Source organism: Denticeps clupeoides, chromosome 2, assembly GCF_900700375.1.
Source record: "Denticeps clupeoides chromosome 2, fDenClu1.1, whole genome shotgun sequence".
NCBI lineage: Eukaryota > Metazoa > Chordata > Actinopteri > Clupeiformes > Denticipitidae > Denticeps > Denticeps clupeoides.
In genome coordinates, this window is record NC_041708.1 from 38,184,231 (window position 1) to 38,204,362 (window position 20,132).

The 20,132-nt window shown below is 49.9% G+C and overlaps 2 protein-coding genes and 1 long non-coding RNA gene across 6 annotated transcripts in view; 2 read left to right on the forward strand and 1 right to left on the reverse strand.

Moving 5' to 3' along the window:
• The first annotated feature begins 1,001 nt into the window (after positions 1 to 1,001).
• On the forward strand, positions 1,002 to 4,861 carry trdmt1 (tRNA aspartic acid methyltransferase 1). 4 transcript variants are annotated; one of them, XM_028959366.1, is made up of 10 exons: positions 1,002 to 1,100; positions 1,734 to 1,843; positions 2,067 to 2,143; positions 2,265 to 2,336; positions 2,575 to 2,640; positions 2,761 to 2,830; positions 2,904 to 2,987; positions 3,065 to 3,378; positions 3,521 to 3,708; positions 4,586 to 4,861. In XM_028959366.1, exons 1-10 carry the CDS (start codon positions 1,025 to 1,027, stop codon positions 4,684 to 4,686), a joined length of 1,158 nt encoding a protein of 385 aa, XP_028815199.1. In that variant the 5' UTR covers positions 1,002 to 1,024; the 3' UTR covers positions 4,687 to 4,861. The 4 variants fall into 4 exon arrangements, with proteins under 4 accessions (XP_028815199.1, XP_028815217.1, XP_028815225.1 ...); XM_028959384.1 differs by having other exon boundaries at positions 1,010 to 1,100; positions 1,615 to 1,843; XM_028959392.1 differs by having other exon boundaries at positions 1,013 to 1,390.
• On the reverse strand, positions 4,763 to 6,616 carry LOC114767522 (uncharacterized). Its single transcript, XR_003742953.1, has 5 exons — positions 6,496 to 6,616; positions 6,107 to 6,270; positions 5,798 to 5,963; positions 5,438 to 5,552; positions 4,763 to 5,249 (listed from the first exon to the last, which is right to left on the reverse strand). It is a non-coding gene; the product is annotated as an uncharacterized LOC114767522 (long non-coding RNA).
• The window catches only part of cubn (cubilin (intrinsic factor-cobalamin receptor)), a 31,563-nt gene continuing 16,358 nt past the window's right edge, over positions 4,928 to 20,132 (forward strand). Inside the window, exons 1-32 of the mRNA XM_028959266.1 lie at positions 4,928 to 5,286; positions 5,770 to 5,899; positions 5,970 to 6,059; positions 6,131 to 6,169; positions 6,254 to 6,355; positions 6,488 to 6,591; positions 6,666 to 6,792; positions 6,873 to 7,041; positions 7,786 to 7,917; positions 8,091 to 8,186; positions 8,369 to 8,493; positions 9,230 to 9,416; positions 9,525 to 9,643; positions 9,725 to 10,141; positions 10,227 to 10,389; positions 10,500 to 10,690; positions 10,782 to 10,938; positions 11,020 to 11,198; positions 11,313 to 11,478; positions 11,763 to 11,988; positions 12,631 to 12,761; positions 12,836 to 13,025; positions 13,122 to 13,282; positions 13,371 to 13,552; positions 13,630 to 13,786; positions 16,224 to 16,414; positions 17,111 to 17,270; positions 18,418 to 18,599; positions 19,137 to 19,311; positions 19,406 to 19,587; positions 19,674 to 19,830; positions 19,903 to 20,019. Of these exons, the coding sequence (XP_028815099.1) occupies positions 5,165 to 5,286; positions 5,770 to 5,899; positions 5,970 to 6,059; positions 6,131 to 6,169; positions 6,254 to 6,355; positions 6,488 to 6,591; positions 6,666 to 6,792; positions 6,873 to 7,041; positions 7,786 to 7,917; positions 8,091 to 8,186; positions 8,369 to 8,493; positions 9,230 to 9,416; positions 9,525 to 9,643; positions 9,725 to 10,141; positions 10,227 to 10,389; positions 10,500 to 10,690; positions 10,782 to 10,938; positions 11,020 to 11,198; positions 11,313 to 11,478; positions 11,763 to 11,988; positions 12,631 to 12,761; positions 12,836 to 13,025; positions 13,122 to 13,282; positions 13,371 to 13,552; positions 13,630 to 13,786; positions 16,224 to 16,414; positions 17,111 to 17,270; positions 18,418 to 18,599; positions 19,137 to 19,311; positions 19,406 to 19,587; positions 19,674 to 19,830; positions 19,903 to 20,019 (5,026 nt within the window). The 5' untranslated portion in view covers positions 4,928 to 5,164. The remainder of the gene's footprint in view (positions 5,287 to 5,769; positions 5,900 to 5,969; positions 6,060 to 6,130; positions 6,170 to 6,253; positions 6,356 to 6,487; positions 6,592 to 6,665; positions 6,793 to 6,872; positions 7,042 to 7,785; positions 7,918 to 8,090; positions 8,187 to 8,368; positions 8,494 to 9,229; positions 9,417 to 9,524; positions 9,644 to 9,724; positions 10,142 to 10,226; positions 10,390 to 10,499; positions 10,691 to 10,781; positions 10,939 to 11,019; positions 11,199 to 11,312; positions 11,479 to 11,762; positions 11,989 to 12,630; positions 12,762 to 12,835; positions 13,026 to 13,121; positions 13,283 to 13,370; positions 13,553 to 13,629; positions 13,787 to 16,223; positions 16,415 to 17,110; positions 17,271 to 18,417; positions 18,600 to 19,136; positions 19,312 to 19,405; positions 19,588 to 19,673; positions 19,831 to 19,902; positions 20,020 to 20,132) is intronic.

Genomic DNA, 20,132 nt, shown 5'->3' on the forward strand with positions numbered 1-20,132 from the left:
AATATTGCAAATATTGAAAGTATACAGTGAACCAATATGCATATATTGCAAACATAAAATGTGTGTAACAGGTAGGGTGAAGGTGTGCAAATGAGTAAAGTGAAAGTAAAGTGAAAATTTCTGCAAGATTCTGGGGAGATTGAGTCCAGAAGTGATTGAAAGTGATGGAGTGTATTAGTATCCTATGTAGTGTTGTTGTTTACATTTACATTTACAGCATTTACCAGACGCCCTTATGCAGAGCAACTTACTATCAGTAGTTACAGGGACAGTCCCCCCCTGGAGACACTCAGGGTTAAGTGTCCTGCTCAGGGACGCGATGGTAGTAAGTGGGGTTTGAACCTGGTCTTCTGGTTCATAGGCAAGTGTGTTACCCCACTAGGCTACTACCACCCTCTTGTATTCTTGTCCCACACAGGCCACTCGCGGGGCAGTGGTGGCCTAGTGGTTAAGGAAGCGGCCCCGTAAACAGAAGGTTGCCGGTTCATTACATTTACATTTACGGCATTTATCAGACGCCCTTATCCAGAGCGACAATCAGTATTTACAGGGACAGTCTCCCTGGAGCAATTTAGGGTTAAGTGTCTTGCTCAGGGACACAATAGTAGTAAGCGGGATTTGAACCTGGGTCTTCTGGTTCATAGGCGAGTGTGTTACCCGCTAGGCTACTACCAGCCCGGTTCGAAACCCGATCCACCAAGATGCCACTGAGGTGCCACTGAGCAAAGCACCGTCCCCACACACTGCTCCCCGGGCGCCTGTCATGGTGCCCACTGCTCACTCAGGGTGATGGTTAAATGCAGAGGACAAATTTCACTGTGTGCACCGAGTGCTGTGCTGCTGTGTATCACATGTGACAATCACTTCACTTTACACTTTACACTTTACACTTACACTTACACTTTATTGCCCCGGTGACCCTCCAGCTCGTCCCTGTTTTCGGTCCCCGGAACGCTCGTTGCTCCAACCCACGTTTCCGCCCGGACGCGGGACCGCCCACGTGTTCGGTGTTTACTGCGCCGCCATGGCGGCCACCGCGTCGCCGCTGCGCGTCCTGGAGCTGTACAGCGGCGTCGGGGGGATGCACTACGCGCTGAAGGGTAAAACGCGGCACCCGAGGAGCACCTGGGCGGGGTCCGGGTCCGATACGGTCCGGTCCGGTCCGGTCCGGTCCGGTCCGGTCCGGTCCGGTCCGGTCCGGTCCGGTCCGGGTCTTGACGTTTATGGCCGTAAACACACATTCTGCTGACGGTAGTAGCCTAGTGGGCAACACACTCGCCTATGAACCAGAAGACCCAGGTTCAAACCCCACTTACTACCATCGTGTCCCTTAGCAGGACACTTAACCCTGAGTGTCTCCAGGGGGGGACTGTCCCTGTAACTACTGATTGTAAGTCGCTCTGGATAAGGCCGTCTGGTAAATGCTGTAAATGTAAATGGTATTTTCCAGCGTTATCATTTTAATCGGCAAAAAAAGCGTGTTGCAATTCTCCGAGGAAGAACTGGGCGAATAAAAGGACACATAAAGAGTAAATAATCAACACCTACAGCCCTTATATCTGTAAAATGAACCATGTCTGTTATAGTGTTTAATAATGAGGATTTAATCAGCAGATCATGGTGGTGAAGCTCACCTGATGATGGTCCTGGAAAGTTCTCAGCAGTAGAACACGTGTACGTTCGTGCGGCGAGTGGGCCTGTTCGGGCCTGATCCCGTGTCCCCCTTTTCCCAGAGAGCGGCGTGGCCGCCGAGGTGGTGGCTGCCGTGGACGTGAACACGACCGCCAACCAGATCTACAGGCACAACTTCCCCGCCACGCCGCTGTGGTCCAAGACCATCGAGGTGAGTCTCCGCCAGGAAACCCAGTTCACTCCCTGCGGTCCCGTGGTTGTGGGTTTAATGGCCTGTTTCAGGTGAAATAATAACCCGGCGCCGGGTTTAGTGTTGGATGAAGGTCGTCTGCGTGGTCAGCACGGCGCTGGGACGCCTTGCAGGAACCAGGCAGGACTTTGTCCCCTGACCCCAGCGGAAGTTTGTGGCTGAAACGTGTCCGTTTCTCTTCCAGGGCGTGACGTTGGACGAGTTCGACATGCTGGAGTGTGACGTGGTTTTAATGAGCCCGCCGTGCCAGCCCTTCACACGGTAAGACGCGTGACCTCCAGTGTGACCTCTAGATGTTGTTATAACTGCGTTGTTGATTCATTCTGTAGTGAGGTGCGTGTGTGTGGTGTGTGTGTGTGTGTGTGTGTGTGTGTGTGTGTAGAATCGGGTTACAGGGAGATGTGTCTGACAACAGAGCGAAGAGCTTCCTGTACATCCTCGACCTTCTGCCCAGGTCTGTCCAGATCCTGCTCTTCACATTCATTACATTTAAGTAAATAATCTGAGTGGAAGTGAAACACCGCAGCACAGCACATGGTGACACAGTGAAACGTGTCCTCTGATATGACCTGCTCATATCAGTATATTGTACCCCTGTCATTCGGACACTGAAATCAATTGTTTTATCCAACATTGAATTGACGCTGGATGTTTACTCTGATTTTACATTTATTTTACTAAATTGTTTTTAGGCTGAACAAGCTGCCGCGGTTCATTCTGCTGGAGAACGTCAGGGGCTTCGAGACGTCCTCTGCCAGGTAACCCGGCTCCTATCTTCACCGCCTTCACGTCCATTCACGTCCGCTCGTGGAGAAGATGTGCAGCTCGGAGTCTCGCTGTCAGCAGGGAAAGTGACCCGTTTGTTAAACTCTCTACAGAGACGTCCTCCTGACCACGCTGAGGGATTGTGGGTACGGTTTTCAGGAGTTCCTCCTCTCCCCGACGTCTGTAAGTTCACCTCCATCCTCCACCTTGGTGTTCAGCCGAATGGACCTTTCTTCACTGCTGTGGAATTTGGCAGCTTGGCATCCCGAACTCCAGACTGCGCTATTTCCTGCTCGCGAAGTCTCCGCCCACCTCCTTCAGCTTCCCGACCAGCTCAGAGGTAGAGTCGACCCGAGGGCAGATCATCTTCATCTTCGTCAGGGGCTTTTGTAAGAACTTCTTTTTGTCCTTTTGCAGATCCTGGAACGTTTCCCAGAATCCTCTGGTCCCAGTCAGCCTTGTGAAGTGGGGTCAGATGGGGTCACGGACACCCCCAGCACAGAGAATAGCCGGGATGGTAGCGTCCTCTTCAAGATGGAGACAGCCCATGAGCTGCAGAGGAAGAGGAGGCAGGATGGTGACGAGACAGTGATGAAGATTCAGGACTTCCTGGAGGTTCCAGAGGAGGAGATGGAGCGCTACCTGCTGCCCCCAAAAACACTGCTGCGCTACGCCATGCTGCTGGACATCGTCCAGCCCAGCAGCAGAAGATCCGTCTGCTTCACTAAAGGGTATCATCACTTAGCCCCGCATTCTGGAGGTTCTGCCTTCTTCAGATCTTATTAATGCCTCCTGAACTTAGGCTGAGGCTTAACGAGAGCAGGAGAACCTCCATGTGGTCTTACCCTGGTGTGGCTGGTGTATGTCCTGCAGGTATGGCCACTACGTCGAGGGGACCGGTTCCGTGCTACAGTCCTGTCTGGACTCGGAGTTGCAGGACGTGTTTCAGTCGCTGGACCTCCAGACCGAGGACGAGAAGCTGAGGCGCCTGACTGGGCTGAAGCTGCGCTACTTCACTCCCAGAGAGATCGCCAACCTCATGGGCTTCCCCGACCACTTCAGTAAGTTCTATATACGGGCCCGTTCGGACGGAGGACCCGGTCCAGTATGTGCATATATAAAACCCAGCTGAGCCGGTGCATGTCCACACACGGTGTCCAGAAGCTCAGAACGTGCGGGCGAGCGGCGTGGGAGCTGGTGGGTGGAGCTTCTCAGAGGCCAGAAAGGCCCACCTGGATCTGTCCAACAATGGACTCTTCTCTCTGCTGCGATCAGGGAAGCGCTTTCACTCCCTGAAGTCCAACACAGAGAGAATGAGGAGGAGCTTCTTCCCGCAGGCTGTCCGAGCTCTCAACATCAACACTACATAGCACTTTCACCTTCAGTCACTCTGGACTCTTTGCACAAAATCACTTTGCACAAAATCTTTGCGCTTTTTTATCTTTGCACTATCTCTACCTGTTACACATATTTTATGTTAAAGACGTAAAAGTGTAATATTTGGTTATTTTTGCAATATTTGCAATACTGTGGTCTGTACAGTCGCAAAAAGCATTTCACTGCATATCATACCATGTATGACTATGTATGTGACAAATAAAATTTGAATTTGATTTAATCACAGTGAACTGTGTTCATAATGACGCGCCATTTAACTGTTACAGATGGACGTCACCTCATGTCAGTATGAGGCTGAGGGATTGTTTAAATGTTACTGTATTATAATGTTACTGTATTGTAGTGTATTGTATTGTTATGTTACTGTATTGTTTAAACGTTACATGTAGCACCAGGTTCCAGAGAAGCGTTGTTTCATCTAACACGTATGTAGCTGAAATGACAGTAAAGCCAACTTGAACGTGAAGTAATGATAACGCTAGACAGGTAACGTGTGTGGAATATTTAAGTAAGGAATTCTGCCTTTTCCTTTTTCTTCAGCGTTCCCTGATGTCGTGTCTGTGAAGCAGCGCTACCGCGTTCTGGGTAACAGCCTGAACGTTCATGTGGTGGCCCAACTCATCCGACTGCTGGTGTCCTGATCCCAGCCGATCCTGATCCCAGGAACTGGTGTTCCTGTACAGGAATGGACGAATGAAGCTTCTCAGATGCGGCCTGATGAATTTTTTTTAATGCTTAATTGTTTTACATGACATTTTTGTATATACGAGGTAGGAGGAGTGTAAAATAAAAGTAGTTTTTATAGGAAAAATGAAAGTGTGTGGGTTTTTTTTTGTTCTACTGCTGAGATCAGAAGTTACTGATCTCCAAAATCATGTGATGGGTTGCGCCTGTGGGCCAGTAAAGAGCCATAAGAGACGTGTTAATTGGAGGAAGATCGCTCTTGTCGTGCTGCCTCGGTCGTCCAGCGTTGGGACGTTGGGACGGTCCTGGGGAGCTGAGGGGCTTTTAGACGCTGTTGAGGGGGCAAAGGTCGCGGCTGTCGGTGGGGCATTAGAGCGGCGTACGTGCCCGGCTGCAGAAGAGTCTCAGCCGAGCGTCCCGGGACCGGCTCTCGGCATGGCGGGGACACGCTGGCCTACCTGGCCGCTCTTCCTCCTCCTCCTCTTCTTCACCAGACTCCACTGTGGCCACGGAGAAGAAGCTGAGGGTCGCAGCAAGAGGGACGTCAGCAGCAGCCAGTGGGTGCCTTGCATTAATATTTAATAATATTTAATAATATTTAATGTTGATAACTGTCACATCTAATGAGTTTAAAGGAAAAAGAACTTGTTTGCTAACAGGATATAAAACAAATATTAACATGTTCGTTCTGAAATGTTAATTTTTTACCTGTCTTAACCCGGTACTGATGACACGTTTTCACCAGCCACGTACTGAGACGTCTCCAAACTGCTGATCCAGGCTCATAACGTTATAAAAACTCTCGCTGTATGTAAATCTTCAGCTGAGGGTCATAAAATCGGTTTATAAAGATCAAAGGTCTCTAATGTATTTAAATGTCCGGAATCTGCAGTGTAGATTCCATAATTCAAGTTCTTTCAGCTTTAAATGAGGTAAATGAACACTTCAGGTGTTGCTGGTGGGATTTGAGTTCGCCGGTCGCGTATAGACCAGTTTCTGATGTTCTGATTGGCCTGATGATTTTTTTTAATGCGTAAAAGGCCACGAATGGCGTCAGAAAACGGTCACCTCATTTTCACGCCTGGAGATCACAGGGACATCCGCTTTCAGCTGAGTGGCTCAGGGAGCGTCAAGGTGGGGTCTGAGGACCTCATACAGGCCATGGGTCAGGTAAGATCATCCCCAAACCTCCCGTCTCATGGGGTTAAAGGTCAACTCAGCGGTTGTCCCTTCGCTGCAGGTGAAAATAAATAAGGACGATATTGACAGTTTGAAGAACAGCGGGCCACCATCTGACCTGGTGCAGCAGCTGGACCAAGTCAAGCAGCGCGTGAGTAGCCGTTTCCTCCAAGCGTTGTAAATACACCATAAACACACCGTTTATACAGAGTTCACTTTCAGGTCTCCACGCTGGAAACGAAGGTGCAGACGATCGAGCAGGTAGAAGGTTTCACAGCGTCTTGTAGTTCATAAAACCCTGTTTCTTAAAGGACGTTGCGGGTTAAATCCACGTTCTGTCCCCAGACGATGGAGAAGAAGACCTGCAACAGTAACCCCTGTCAGAACGCAGGAACGTGCCTCAACCTGCTGGACTCTTTTCACTGCATCTGTCCACATAACTGGCAGGTCGGTGCATGACGGGCGTCACCACGCGTCACCCTGTCGGTGACATGGTTTTTTTACGTTCCCAGCTAGAGAAGCACAGGTTACAAGATGCTAGATTTCAGTGTGTGTGTGTGTGTGTGTGTACCTGTGTAGGGTCCCACCTGTGCGGTGGACGTGAACGAATGTCAGATTTATGCCGGAACACCACTAGGCTGCCAGAACGGGGCGACGTGTGTCAACACCCCCGGCTCGTACAGGTTGGTACGGTGCGGCCGATCTTCCTGTCACTGGCGGCCCGTCACTCACCCGTCCCCTGTCACCCACCCTCCAGCTGCACCTGCCCCCCGGAGTGGTACGGCCCACACTGCACCTCTCGCTATGACGACTGTGCCGGAGGAAGCCAGGACCTCTGTGTGCACGGGCTGTGCATCGACTCGGACCGGGTCACGCCCAACCAGGTAAACTGGGCGGCGTAGCTCCACCCCTCTAAACCATTATCACAGCATTCAGAATTTCTGGACTGTCCCCGCCCCCCCAGCCTAAGTACAAGTGCATCTGTGACGCTGGGTGGACGTCGCCGACCGATAGCCCGTCCTGTACGGCCGACCTGGACGAGTGCGGTTTACCCAACAAGCCCTGCTCCACCAACCCGCCCGTGGACTGCTTCAACACCCCCGGCTCCTTCTACTGCGGCGCCTGCCCGCCAGGTACGGAGAAGCTTCCAGAGACGTGGATCAAGTGGGACGTGGTCTGGCCTGGTCGGGGCTTACAGACGATATGAAAGAGGGATATTTCCTTTATAACCATGGCAGCATTCAGCTATGCCGAACAGACCAAAACTACAGACCAAAATAGTCACAAACTAACGCATGAATCGGCAGGTTATCACATCATTACATAAACAAATGATTTTTGTGTTTTCTGTCATGCCCAAATTAAATGGTCTTCATCATGTTCACACTGAGGTGTCCTTCAAGCTTTAATCTTCTTCCAATGAAAAGAATCAAACACAAACTGCCTGAAACATGGAGCATGTACTTCATGACTAAAAAATGATCAAAATCAAAATTGTCAGGATGTTTTTTTTGTTTTGTTTCCATTCCATTTTTCCAATATGAACTCCTTGTTTTGGTAAAGTTGGCTGTTGCTTCGTGTACAGTACAGGCCAAAAGTTTGAACACACCATCTCATTCGATGTGTTTTCTTTATCTTCATGACCATTTACGTTGGTAGATTCTCAATGAAGGCATCAAAACTATGAATGAACACATGTGGAGTTATGAACTTAACTCCACATGTGTTCATTTATAGTTTTGATGCCTTCAGAGAGAATCTACCAACATAAATGGTCATGAAAATAAAGAAAACACGTTGAATGAGATGGTGTGTTCAAACTTTTGGCCTGTACTGTATTTCACATTTTCGTGATATGTTCTCTAATCGTGTGACAGGTTGGCAGGGAAACGGCTACAGCTGTCGTGATGTGGACGAGTGCGCCACCAACAACGGTGGCTGCTCCACCGCCCCACTGGTGCCCTGTCTCAACACCATGGGCTCATTTCACTGTGGACAGTGTCCTCCTGGTGAGCTCAGTTTTCCCGGGGTGTAAGACGCCCTGCTGACTTGCAACTATAAATCCCAAAGTAATGAGAGGGCTTACAGTTAATGAAGTCGTGGAGAACGTGGAACCTTCTCCATCTCTGGGGTGGAGTCTGTGGCATCCAGGCTGGCGATCTGATTGGTTTCTGTTGTTCAGGGTACGAGGGCGATGGGAAGACCTGCACACAGGCCGACATCTGCAGCACCAACAACGGAGGTTGTTTCCCACTGGCAACCTGCACTTCGGTTCCAGGTGCACACACACACACACACACACACTCTCCACGCCCTCTCAAAACCACTTACAGTAGCATTTTACCCTGGTTTTACTGTCGCTCGTTACGGGGCCATTAAGAGATTATGGTTGGAATTTACAGCTTAACTGCACACTGTTCTAAACAGGAGCGATTTTAGAAACGCTGATCTTGCCCGCAGGCAGTAACATCCCCATTTGCACCTGTCCTCCTGGCTACACCGGCAGCGGCCACGGACCCGGCGGCTGCAGCCAAGTCAGCGACGTCTGTCAGACCAACGACCCGTGTGCCAACGGCCAGTGTGTGGTGAGTGTGGTGGAGGAGCCCGAATACTACAGACACGTGGCTGAAGGCGTCTGTTACATTCACTAAGTCTAGGGGGTCTGAGAAACACGACAAGGGTGTGGAGAGGAGGACGTCCACTGTTACACACACAACCGAACAAAGTGCTTTTATTAACAGTGAGCTAACAGGTACAATAAAACAGCGGACGCAGCACAGCTAACCAACATCAGTACAGCCTGAAGGAAGGGACGGTCCAGCAGGGACAACTCAAACACGCACAAGTTCACAAAAAGGGCACATAAAGCTAACACAGGCTAACAACAAAGGGTCTATCACACAATGCAACAACATACACTAATGAAATCCCCAACAGAGATCCTAGCAGATCTCTGTGGACCCTTGGTACCTCCCAAAAGAGTAAGGGCCTAGCAGACCCTGGGGACCTCCAGAACACCATCCAAAGTCTCTTTATATAGGTGGAGGTGACCAATAGGCAGCTGGTAGGCTTCAACTCCTCCCACGAAGTTCACTTAAAAGAGACAGGACCCAAAAACACAGCCAGACACACAGAACATGGGAGCATACGTCCAGGGGCGTAACAGGTCCGGTTAATGCCGTGAAAATAAATGACATAATCCTCCCTAATGACATGCAGGGATGAGACTGATGATTGGCCGAAGCCATTAGACTCGGTCACTGTTGTGAAAGACCAAAAACGGAATTCTGGCAGTCTGATCTGAACTGTTTTGTGTCTCAGAGCACCACCTCTGGTTACATCTGCATATGTGATCCCGGTTGGGCCGGGACCAACTGTGACAGTAACGTCAACGAGTGCGCCAGCAACCCCTGCCAGAACGGCGGGACATGCGCCGATGGCGTCAACGGCTACACCTGCACCTGCACCTCACAGTGGACCGGCCCGCAGTGCCAGACGCCGCAGCAGGGTGCGGCCAGAACACCGCCACTGACTAATCGCATCTCATATTTATCACTTTACGACTGTGGAATAACGAAGTCGGGTTAATTACTGTTGTTCTTGTTGGGTGTTGCAGCGTGTGGCGGGGTTCTCACGGGTCCATCGGGGACGTTCAGCTATCCTCAGAACCCTGGCGAGGACCAGTACGATCACATGGTCAGCTGTGCCTGGGTCATCAGAATTGCCGCAGACCAGGTCAGCGCCGGCCTGCTGTCCTCTTCACGAATATATGGCCAAATTCGCAGATACTAAAACCTGGTGAACGTTCTCGTGCAGATTCTGAGGATCACGTTCCCCTACTTCCACCTGGAGAGCAGCGCCACCTGCAGCTTCGACTTCCTGCAGATTCACGACGGCGACAGCGCTTCAGCCCACATGATTGGAAAGTACTGTGGAAGCAGCCCGCCGGCAGAGCTCCTCAGCACCCACAGTTCCCTGTACTTCTGGTTCCGTTCCGATCACTCCAACAACGGTGGCGGCTTCACGGTCAGCTGGGAGTCTAGAACGCCAGAATGTGGCGGCGACCTGACGGAGCCGTACGGTTCTATCTACTCTCCTGGTTATCCTGGCAACTACCCCACCAACCGGGACTGCTACTGGACCGTGAACGTCACCCCGGGTCTCCTCATCACTTTCGCCTTTGGAACCCTGAGCTTGGAGCACCATCCCGACTGTAGCTTTGACTTCCTGGAGGTGAGCGCCAGCAGGTTAACTGCGAACGGCACTTTTAATAACCGAGCATCGCCTTTTACCTTTGGCTTTATGTTCTGCGTTCTAGATCCGAGATGGACTGCTGCCTGAGGCGCCTGTTCTGGGACGGTTCTGCAGCTCGGGGTCTCCGCCACCTGTCCGGACCACCGGCCCGAGCGCATGGATCCACTTCCACTCTGACTACACCATGGGAGACCGTGGTTTTCACATCACCTACACCACCTCCCCATGTGAGTCTGTGGAGAGGAAGTGACGAGTGTCCCCAGGGACACAGACAATTGGTAGAACCTGCCGGGTAACAGGTTCAGAGACATTCTGAGACAGTGTGTATACTTTTCAGCTGACCCTGGCTGTGGAGGGACTTTCACAGAGAGCGAAGGCATCATCATCTCGCCAAACTGGCCCAATAACTACGCCCACAACCGCCAGTGTATCTACGTCATCCAGCTGCCCCCGGGGGAGAACGTGGCCCTCAACTTCACACACATGGACCTGGAGACCCACGCCGGCTGTGCCTTCGACTATGTGGAGGTGTGTGTGTGTGTGTATGGATTCAAGTGCTTTGCCGACTCTTGACCCTTACTGAACGGTAATAACGAATTTGTGTCCAAACCTGTTTCAGGTTCGCGACGGTTCAGCTGAGACCGATGCCCTGTTTGGAAAGTACTGTGGGTCCATGCTACCAGCCCCCATCACCTCCACCTCCAACAGCCTGTGGATCCGCTTCAAATCGGACGAATCGGTCTCCAAGGCTGGATTCAGAGCCGTTTATATGCTGGGTAAGTATCCCACGATTGTCAGATGATTCCTCTCAGATTCTTCAACGTCTGAGTGTTCTATGTTCAACCACCCCACCCCAGCATGTGGTGGAACCCTGTCGGGCACCGGGCAGATCCGCTCCCCGTACCACCCCAACGCCTACCCTCACAACAAGGTGTGTGAGTGGGTCATCAACCAGCCGCCCGGCTACGCCGTTACCCTCACCTTCCTCAGCTTCGATGTGGAGAGCGGCTCTGGATGCGCCTTTGACTATGTGGAGGTACGACTTGTGTTCTCAATGATACGGTCAACTTCAGATGATACCGTGTATATTGAGCACCCTGATCTTCTAAAACAGAACTTGGTTCATGGCTCTAAACTGTTTGTACAATAGATTCGAGATGGGGCATCTTCCAGCTCCCCCATGATTGGCCGCTACTGTGGGACAAACATGCCGGCGATGATCCAGTCAACCCAGAGGTCTATGTACATCCGCTTCCAAACAGACGCCTCGGTCAGCAACCATGGCTTCACGGCAGAGTATTCATCTGTGGCTGAGGGTGAGATTTTTACAGTCCAGAAGCCCTAGACGTTCTGGTCACCTTCCCCTACACCCACAATCTTCACTTAAAACGTCTTCAGAGTACATATATTTATCTTGTCAGTAGCTGATTTCTTCAGATTCTTGTTTAAAGTTAACACATGGAATAGCATATTTAGTGCATTTATACATAAAACACTGTAAGGGAGTATTATTGTTGTTGTTGTCCCAAAACAACTCCTTATGATTATTCCCTATAATGACTCTGTGTGATTTATGACATGTTACTGGCCTCTTTCCAAGGTTGTGGTGACACCCTCACTGAGCCCAGCGGCACCTTCAACAGCCCCGGCCACCCGTCCCCCTACCCTCACGGAACTAACTGCACCTGGTACATCTCCGTCGCCCCCGGCAACATCATCCGGCTGTCATTCATCACCTTCAACCTGGAGTTCCATTTCAACTGTAACTACGACTACGTGGAGGTCTATGACAACGGCACCGTCCAGACAGGGACTCTGCTGGGAAGGTACTGAGTGACGTGATCGTCACCATCAGAACAACACAACTGTGCAGTTGACAAGTGTCAGTGTAGCCAGATACTAAAGGTTCACTTCAGTGTGTTTGATTTCAATCAATCAATCATTATTTACATTGACAATGTACATTGTCACAAAGCAAAAGTGAAGGTGAAGTGATTATCATTGTGAAACACTGCAGCAGAGCACATGGTGACACAATGAAATGTGTCCTCTGTATTTAACCATCACCCTTGGTGAGCAGTGGGCACCATGACAGGCGCCCGGGGAGCAGTGTGTGGCAACAAATGACAGTAACTGAACAGAGAACCAGACTTTTCCGGCGACACTAACTTCTGCAGCATTACTAGTGGATAGGAGAGTGTTCTTTAAGGCTAGACTGTAGGTTTTTAGTCTGGATTTAAATACTGATACTGTGTCTGATACTGTGTCTTTCGTCCACTTGTCAAAATGTCAGCAACCACACTACTATTTTCTATTTCTGCCCCATCGAACATTTTGGTGTTGCCGCGTCAATAACCGCGATCATTCCAAATGGATTTAAATACCGATACTCCAAGTTTCACTCTTTGCAGTTTGCAGAAGCCGACTGAGTGAAAGCGTTCCGATTTGAACCTTTATCTCATCTACAGGTACTGTGGACGGTCAGCACCTCCTTCTCTGACCAGCTCAGACAGCCTGATGACCGTCCTGTTTGTGTCTGACATCGGCATGGCCACTGAGGGCTTCACTGCCAACTATGTGTCAATCGACGCCAGTACAGGTAGAGCATCCCAGATTCACTCTGGCCTGTGTCTGTCTGTGCTGCATTTACCTCACGTTCCTCTCCAACCCCAGACTGCAGTGAGGTCTTCACCACACCCACCGGAGAACTGACCTCCCCCAACTACCCCAACAACTACCCCAACAGCCGGGAGTGCATCTACAGGATCGTCATGGAGCTCAACAAGCAGATCATGCTGAACTTCACCGACTTTGATCTGGAGGGCTCGCCGCCCAGCTGTAACCTCGACTACGTGGAGATCAGGTGAACCTACAGCACCAGACCTTCATCGCTTCAGACGATGTAGCAGAGCTACGCTAAGCTTTACTGTCCAATCATCATGCAATGCATCTCCAACAGGGATGGAGGTTATGAAACATCTCCACTGATTGGTCGTTACTGTGCGGCCCAGAAGCCACCTGTGATGATATCCCATAGCAACCAATTGTGGATCAAGTTCTACTCTGACAGCATCGTCACACGCCGGGGCTTCCACGCACACTGGGATGGTACAGAGACAGGTACGTGGGTGTGGTCTGCTGCACTTTATGGAATAATCATTGTCCATGGTGGGAGAACCTTGATTTGATGGATTTTCAACCCCTTCAGGCTGTGGAGGAACTCTGACCACCTCCAGTGGAAGCTTCACTTCCCCAAACTACCCGCTGCCCTATCACCCCAACTCCGAGTGCTACTGGCTGATCCGGACCAATGGCGGCAGTCGCCTGCAGCTGAACATCGCAGATTTCCACCTGGAGAGCAGCTCCATCTGCTCCTACGACTACCTGGCCGTGAGTACCGGGCTGGTGTTACCCGGCGTCTGCAAACGTTTCAACTCACTTCGTTTCCGCCGTACGTCTTGAACCAGGTGCATGATGGGAACAGCACTAACGCTCCGGAACTGGCCAGACTGTGTGGAAATCAAGCACCTCCAACCATCTACTCCAGCCGGGAGCAGCTGTACGTAAAACTACGTACGGACAGTACAGTCAGCGCCGGGGGGTTCGTGGCCTCTTACATGTCCAGTAGGTTCACACACACACACACACACACTCAATCACACACACACACACACACACTCAATCACACACACACACACACACACACTCAATCACACACACACACACACAATACACTACACTACACACAAACAGACACACCACAATCACACACACACACACACACTACACTTACAACACACACACACGAAACACACACACACACACATCAAACACACACACACACAACACACACACACACACACAATACACACACACACACCACACACACACACACACACACTCAATCACAAACACACTCACACAACACACACACACACACACTCACACATACACACAAACACACACACACACACAACACTCAATCACACACACACACACACACACACACTCACAACACTCACCCACCACACACACACACACTCACACACACACACACACACACACTCAATCACACACCACACACACACACTCAATCACACACACACACACACACACTCAATCACACACACACACACACTCACACACACTCACACACACACACACACACAGACACTCAATCACACACACCACACACACACACCACACTCACACACACCAATCACACCACACACACAGACACACAGACACTCAATCACACACACACACACACACACACACACACTCATACACACCACACACTCAATCACACACACACCAACACACACCACACACACCACTCACACACAACACACACACACACTCACACACACACTCACACACATACTTACACACACACACACTCACACACACACTCAATCACACACACACTCACACATACACTACACACACACACACACCCACAACACACTCAATCACACACACACACTCACACACACACACACACACACACTCACACACACACACTCACACACTAATCACACACACACACTCACACATACACTTACACACTCACACACACTCACACACACACACACACACACACTCAATCACACACACACACACACACACACACACACACACACACACACACACACACACATACACTTTTTTTTTTTACCTTTATTTGCACATGGACAAGTCACATAAAGGAGATGGTTAAAATGCAAACAAGTTGTCAGGTGATTAAGCTTACTTCAGTTTTTACAATTTGTTCTTTACAAAGAATATTAAATGAGTATTAAATGACTTCAAATTCAAAATCTTTAATTGAAATTTTAATACCCCACTTCTCCACAAAACCACAAACATAATGTGCTCTCAAATATGGCATCCTTGCTTTTTAGATGCTTACATGAGCATGCAAATGCGTAGTATAATTAACAGGATTTGTGCACTCGTCTGGTCCATGTGGAATGATCGCGGTTATTGACATCGCGGCAACACCAAAATGTCCGATGGGGCAGAAATAGAAAACAGGAGTGCGGTTGCTGACATTTTGACTAGTGGACAGGACTGGTTGCTGGTGGCCGAGGAGCAGCACGCAACGCAGCAGCACATATTTTAATTATGCATAGCTAATGAGGGTACTTAATTAGGTAAAAATGTCATTAAGCACGTCTGTAAGTGAGACTGTGTGACAGTTAGAATCGTTTCCAGGACGCCGCTGGAGAAACGTTGACTGCGCTGCTGTGTCTTCTTTATTGTCCTTGGTTGCAGCTTCTGGAGAATTAGTTCCTCAGGGGTTACGAGGTGAAGTCCCATGAACTTTGTCTTCCTTTGTCTCCAGCCGTGACAGTTGCCAGGGCCACTCCGGGATGGGATCATCTTTTTTTTTCTTCCAACCACTCATGAGAACTGATTAGCATTTTGGGACTGTTGATACCGCTGAATTCCTTTATGTGAATCTTTTATGCACGAGATGCAGGATATTCAGTAAGATTAATAACAATATATTAGTGATTATGCTGACCTATGCTGAGTGAAGGTCAGTTCCTCAGTTCCATGCTTTTTTATGTGAAACCGTCTTGCAAAGTGGAGTATAAAGGCTTTTAAGCTGCTTTCATATTTACATTTGCGGCATTTACCAGACGCCTTATCCAGAGTGACTTACAATCAGTATTTACAGGGACAGGCCCCCCCCCTGGAGACACTCAGGTTTAAGTGTCTTGCTCAGGGACACAATGGTAGTAAGTGGGATTTGAACCTGGGTCTTCTGATTCATAGGGGAGTGTGTTACCCACTAGGCTACTACGAGCCAGCAGATGAGAAATTCACAACCATGAAAATCATTTACAGATTATGCTTTATGAATCTCTTTTAGTAGATGATTAGTAGCCAGTCTCCTTTCACAATGTTGTGCTTTTGTAAATGAGTAATATGAGACCAAATGTTAAATATAAGTCTTATTATATGCAAAAAGGTTTGCATCGTTGCAAAACATTATTACGTTTGCACATTTTTGTTGCATTAATTATTAATTGATGTCTTTTTTCTCCTGCAGCTTGCCAGGGTGTGAACATTTCCAACCAGTGGAGAGGCGTATTGGAGACTCCGGAATATCCGAACAATTACCCACACTCCTCCCAGTGCAGCTGGACCATCCAGACCACCATGGGAAACTCCATCAACTACACCTTCCAGACCTTCAACCTGGAGAGCACCTCCAGCTTTTGTAACTTCGACTACATCAAGGTGTGTTCTGCAGACAACTTCAAATGGCCGACATGGGTTCAAGCTTTCCATTTTAAGGGCTAAACTCGGAGGAAACATCTCAGATTTTTAAAAATGTCTTCTTTTTTCACGTCTTCCTTGCTGTTGTAACGGGTCACAGCTGATCTTTCTACAGCCTCTTGGCTTCGGGATTTTTGGAAAAAAGTCAAAAGGAAATAAACGGCAGCCGTTCAGCAGGGAGTTGTTCTCCGTCTCCATGGTGACCCCAACACACATGACATCATTGGGGCCGGGAGTGAGGGGAGGAGATGTTGTTTTATCCCGGTCTCCCTCTGCGGTGTCTCTTCAAAAAACACAATGTTATTTCCATGATTCTACGTAGAGATCCTCCGAGGCATAAATAGAGAGTCAAATCAAATCTGGACACGTTACTAGACACCCTGGTCCTTTTGTAGTCCAAATGAAGACCACTAAACTGATCAGTGTAGTGAAAGAAAAATATTCCGCGGGGGAACGTTTGTAATGTAAATGTAACATCAGGCTGCTTTATGTTAAAAAGACATGACTGTGCACCTGTAATCTGTGCCCATGTGGCACCATTACTCCATTACGTCAGGTTCCCACCGCTTTCCTGGCAACAGTGAACTAAACTCTGAGGACCCGTGATTTTCAGAGCAACTGAACTATAACATGACCAGTAACCCTCTCTCCCGCCAGCTATTTGATGGGTCCAACGAACAAGCTGCTGTGATTGGCACGTACTGTGGGGCCACGCCCCCTCCACCCGGCACTACCACAGGCTCCAGCCTTCATGTTGTGTTCCACTCCGACTCTTCGGTGTCCCAGACAGGCTTCCAGATGCTGTGGTACCAGCATGGTAGGTCACGCTGCTCCTAAAAAAGGTCTGAAAAAATGAATACACACACGCACTTTTACAGTTGGCACTTCCTGACCTTTGACCCTAAAATGGTAGTGACATGAGGAGAGGCAATTCAGAGGTGTAGGTTTCGTCAGGGGTGTTTATCTGTCCAGATAATGGAAGCTACAGTCGAACAAGCCTGGTGTCTCTCTCTCTCTCTCTCTGTCTGGTGTCCCTCTCTCTCTCCTTCTCTCTCTCTCTCTCTCTCTCTGTCCGGTCCCCTCTCTTTCCAACTGAATTCCTTTTCTGGTCAGTCCACATTCTCCATGAAGTGAAAAACTTGTTGTTCATTCCCACAAAGTTTCCTTTTTACCTCAGAGGGCACGGAAAATAGAAACAAATGGAGAAGCCAAGAAAAGGGGGTGGAGGAGGTCAGAACCATGATGTCACGCTGTGTGTGTGTGTGTGCATGTGCGAGTGTGTGTGTGTGTGCTGCTCCATGTGAGTGCAGGAAATGATGTCAGACAGAGAAAGCTGCGATTGGCTGAATTTGGTTATAGCCCGAGACATCAGTCGCGAACCATGTTACACGCCACCAAACAACTTGTACTGCATTCCAGATAAGATAAAGTTCATAAAGTAGACAGTGGCAGGAGGAGAAGTCGTTTTTTCAGTTTCGAGCTCTCGCTTTCCCCGGTGAGTTAACTGATGGACAGTCGGAACAGTGGTGGGCGGTGCACTCTGACACCGAAGTGGAAACATCTCCAGAACGTTCCCCTGGTGCCCGGAGGACACTGGTGCACGGTTGACACTTTGACAGATTCTGTGGGTCTTCCGTGAAGCCTCCTGACCCACATCTGACAGTCTGGCGTGTGACGAGGAAACATAAAGCAAGCAGTCTGTCTTTTCATTTTCACATACTTGGTACCAACGTTCTTGCAACCTTCTCAGCTGTATCTCGCCTTCATGTGAACATGAGTAGGTTTCAAAAGTGCCCGAAATCATGAACGTTCAAATATATCTTCTCTTATTCTTTAGATGTAAAGATTTGATGTTCCTGTGTTGATGGAGGTTCTACTGTGGCCCTCAGATCTGTGAAAATGAGGGGATGTTCAAAATAAGCAGGCCTGGAAGACCTTCTCTAACCTTCTCTATGTCTCTGCAGGTTGTGGTGGGGAGCTCTTGGGGCCGACCGGCTCCTTCAACAGTCCCGGCTACCCTGGCCAGTACCCAGTAAACCGTGAGTGCATCTGGCACATCCAGACCAGCGGGGGCAGCAGTGTCACCATCACCATCAACGAGTTTGACGTGGAGTACCACCCCGACTGCACCTACGATGTGCTGGAGGTATCTGGCGTCACGTTCCTCACCGTGAAAGCAAAGCTGGTCTGCTCCTCTGCTCCTCAACAGTTAGAACAAAGACCATCATTCAGACCGTGTGTGTGTGTGTGTGTGTGTGTGTGAGAGCAGTGGTTGCACATGTTCATACTTGCATGTATACGTGTGTATATAACACATTTGCGTGTGTGTGTGCTCATGTCTCTGGAATGCTGACTTCCAGAGTCGGCGCCTTTCCGACAGAATACTACCCATAATTCCCAGCACAGCTCTGCTCAGCAGCAGTTCGGTGGAGATCATGTGACGTGTTTGTGTGTGTGTGTGAATGTCAGAGTTAAACATCATTTTATTACTCTGGGCTACACAAGTGTCTGGTGAACTAGGTTCTAATGGAGCCTGTTGGTGATGGTAACCAACAAAATGACTCAATGCCGGAGTCAGGATGCCAAGTGGATCAGATTGCTTGATTTGGGTTGTTTTGTTCTAACTGTTATCTTCAGCCCTTCTGCATGTTTCCCTGATTGATGCTCAGTGATCTCTGTTCAGGTGTACGGCGGTCCAGACTTGACCGCACCCCGTCTGGCTCAGCTCTGCACCACACGGCCTCCCGGGTCCCCGCTGGTGGTGTCCAGTACAGGCAACCAGGTCACTGTCCGCTTCAAGAGTGATTCCTTTGGCACCGGGAGGGGTTTCAATGCCAGCTGGCATGAGAACACGGGTGGTGAGTGTTGAGGGCCATGGATGACACAACAAGATGGATGCGAACACACACTGGCCAATGGCCAGAACCCACTCTGACCCCCGTCGCATTTCAGGCTGCGGTGGAGCGATCACAGCGCCCAGCGGTGAGGTCCACTCCCCGTCCTACCCCCAGAACTACCCCAACAACGTGGACTGCTCCTGGGTCATCACGGTGGACGAGAGCCACCGCGTTCTTTTCAACTTCACTGATCTGGACATCGAGAATCACAACACCTGCGAGTGGGACTATGTGTCTGTGAGTGACATGACCTCCTAGTATGGATGTATGGATATGTCTAGTGCCACGTTCCCTGCCAAACGTCAGCTTCTGTTCCTCCACAGGTACATGACGGCCCCAGCTCACTGGCCCCTGTGCTGGCTCACGCGTGCGGTGTGACCCGCCCTGACCCAATCACGTCAACCTTCAACGCCATCTACGTCCGCTTCCGCTCCGACAGCAGCCTCAGCCATCGCGGCTTCAGTGCTCGGTTCTCCGAGGGTGGGTCTCCCTGTCATGGCCAGTTCCTCCCAGAGGTTCCCCGATACTGACGCCTTCTCTGTTCCTTTAAAGCCTGCGGGTCTTTCATCACGACGGACGAAATTGGCGGCGCCATCGCCTCACCTCGGTACCCGTACCCCTACCCGGCCAATCAGAACTGCAGCTGGATCATCCGGGCACAGGAGCCATGTGAGCGAACTCTGCACCTCATTTCATTATTTTAGCGGAAATTAGGGGCCACGAACCACGGGCCCCAGGGGGACTCATGTAAATAGCAACTCGCTCCTGAATGGCAGCGCAGG

Bases quoted from the DNA above. Each gene is read 5' to 3' on its own strand.
- trdmt1 (XM_028959366.1), top strand. From the start codon at position 1,025: ATGGCGGCCACCGCGTCGCCGCTGCGCGTCCTGGAGCTGTACAGCGGC. The intron at 1,844-2,066 runs GTGAGTCTCCGC...TTTCTCTTCCAG, and splicing joins TGTGGTCCAAGACCATCGAG to GGCGTGACGTTGGACGAGTT. The intron at 2,831-2,903 runs GTAAGTTCACCT...GGAATTTGGCAG, and splicing joins TCCTCCTCTCCCCGACGTCT to CTTGGCATCCCGAACTCCAG.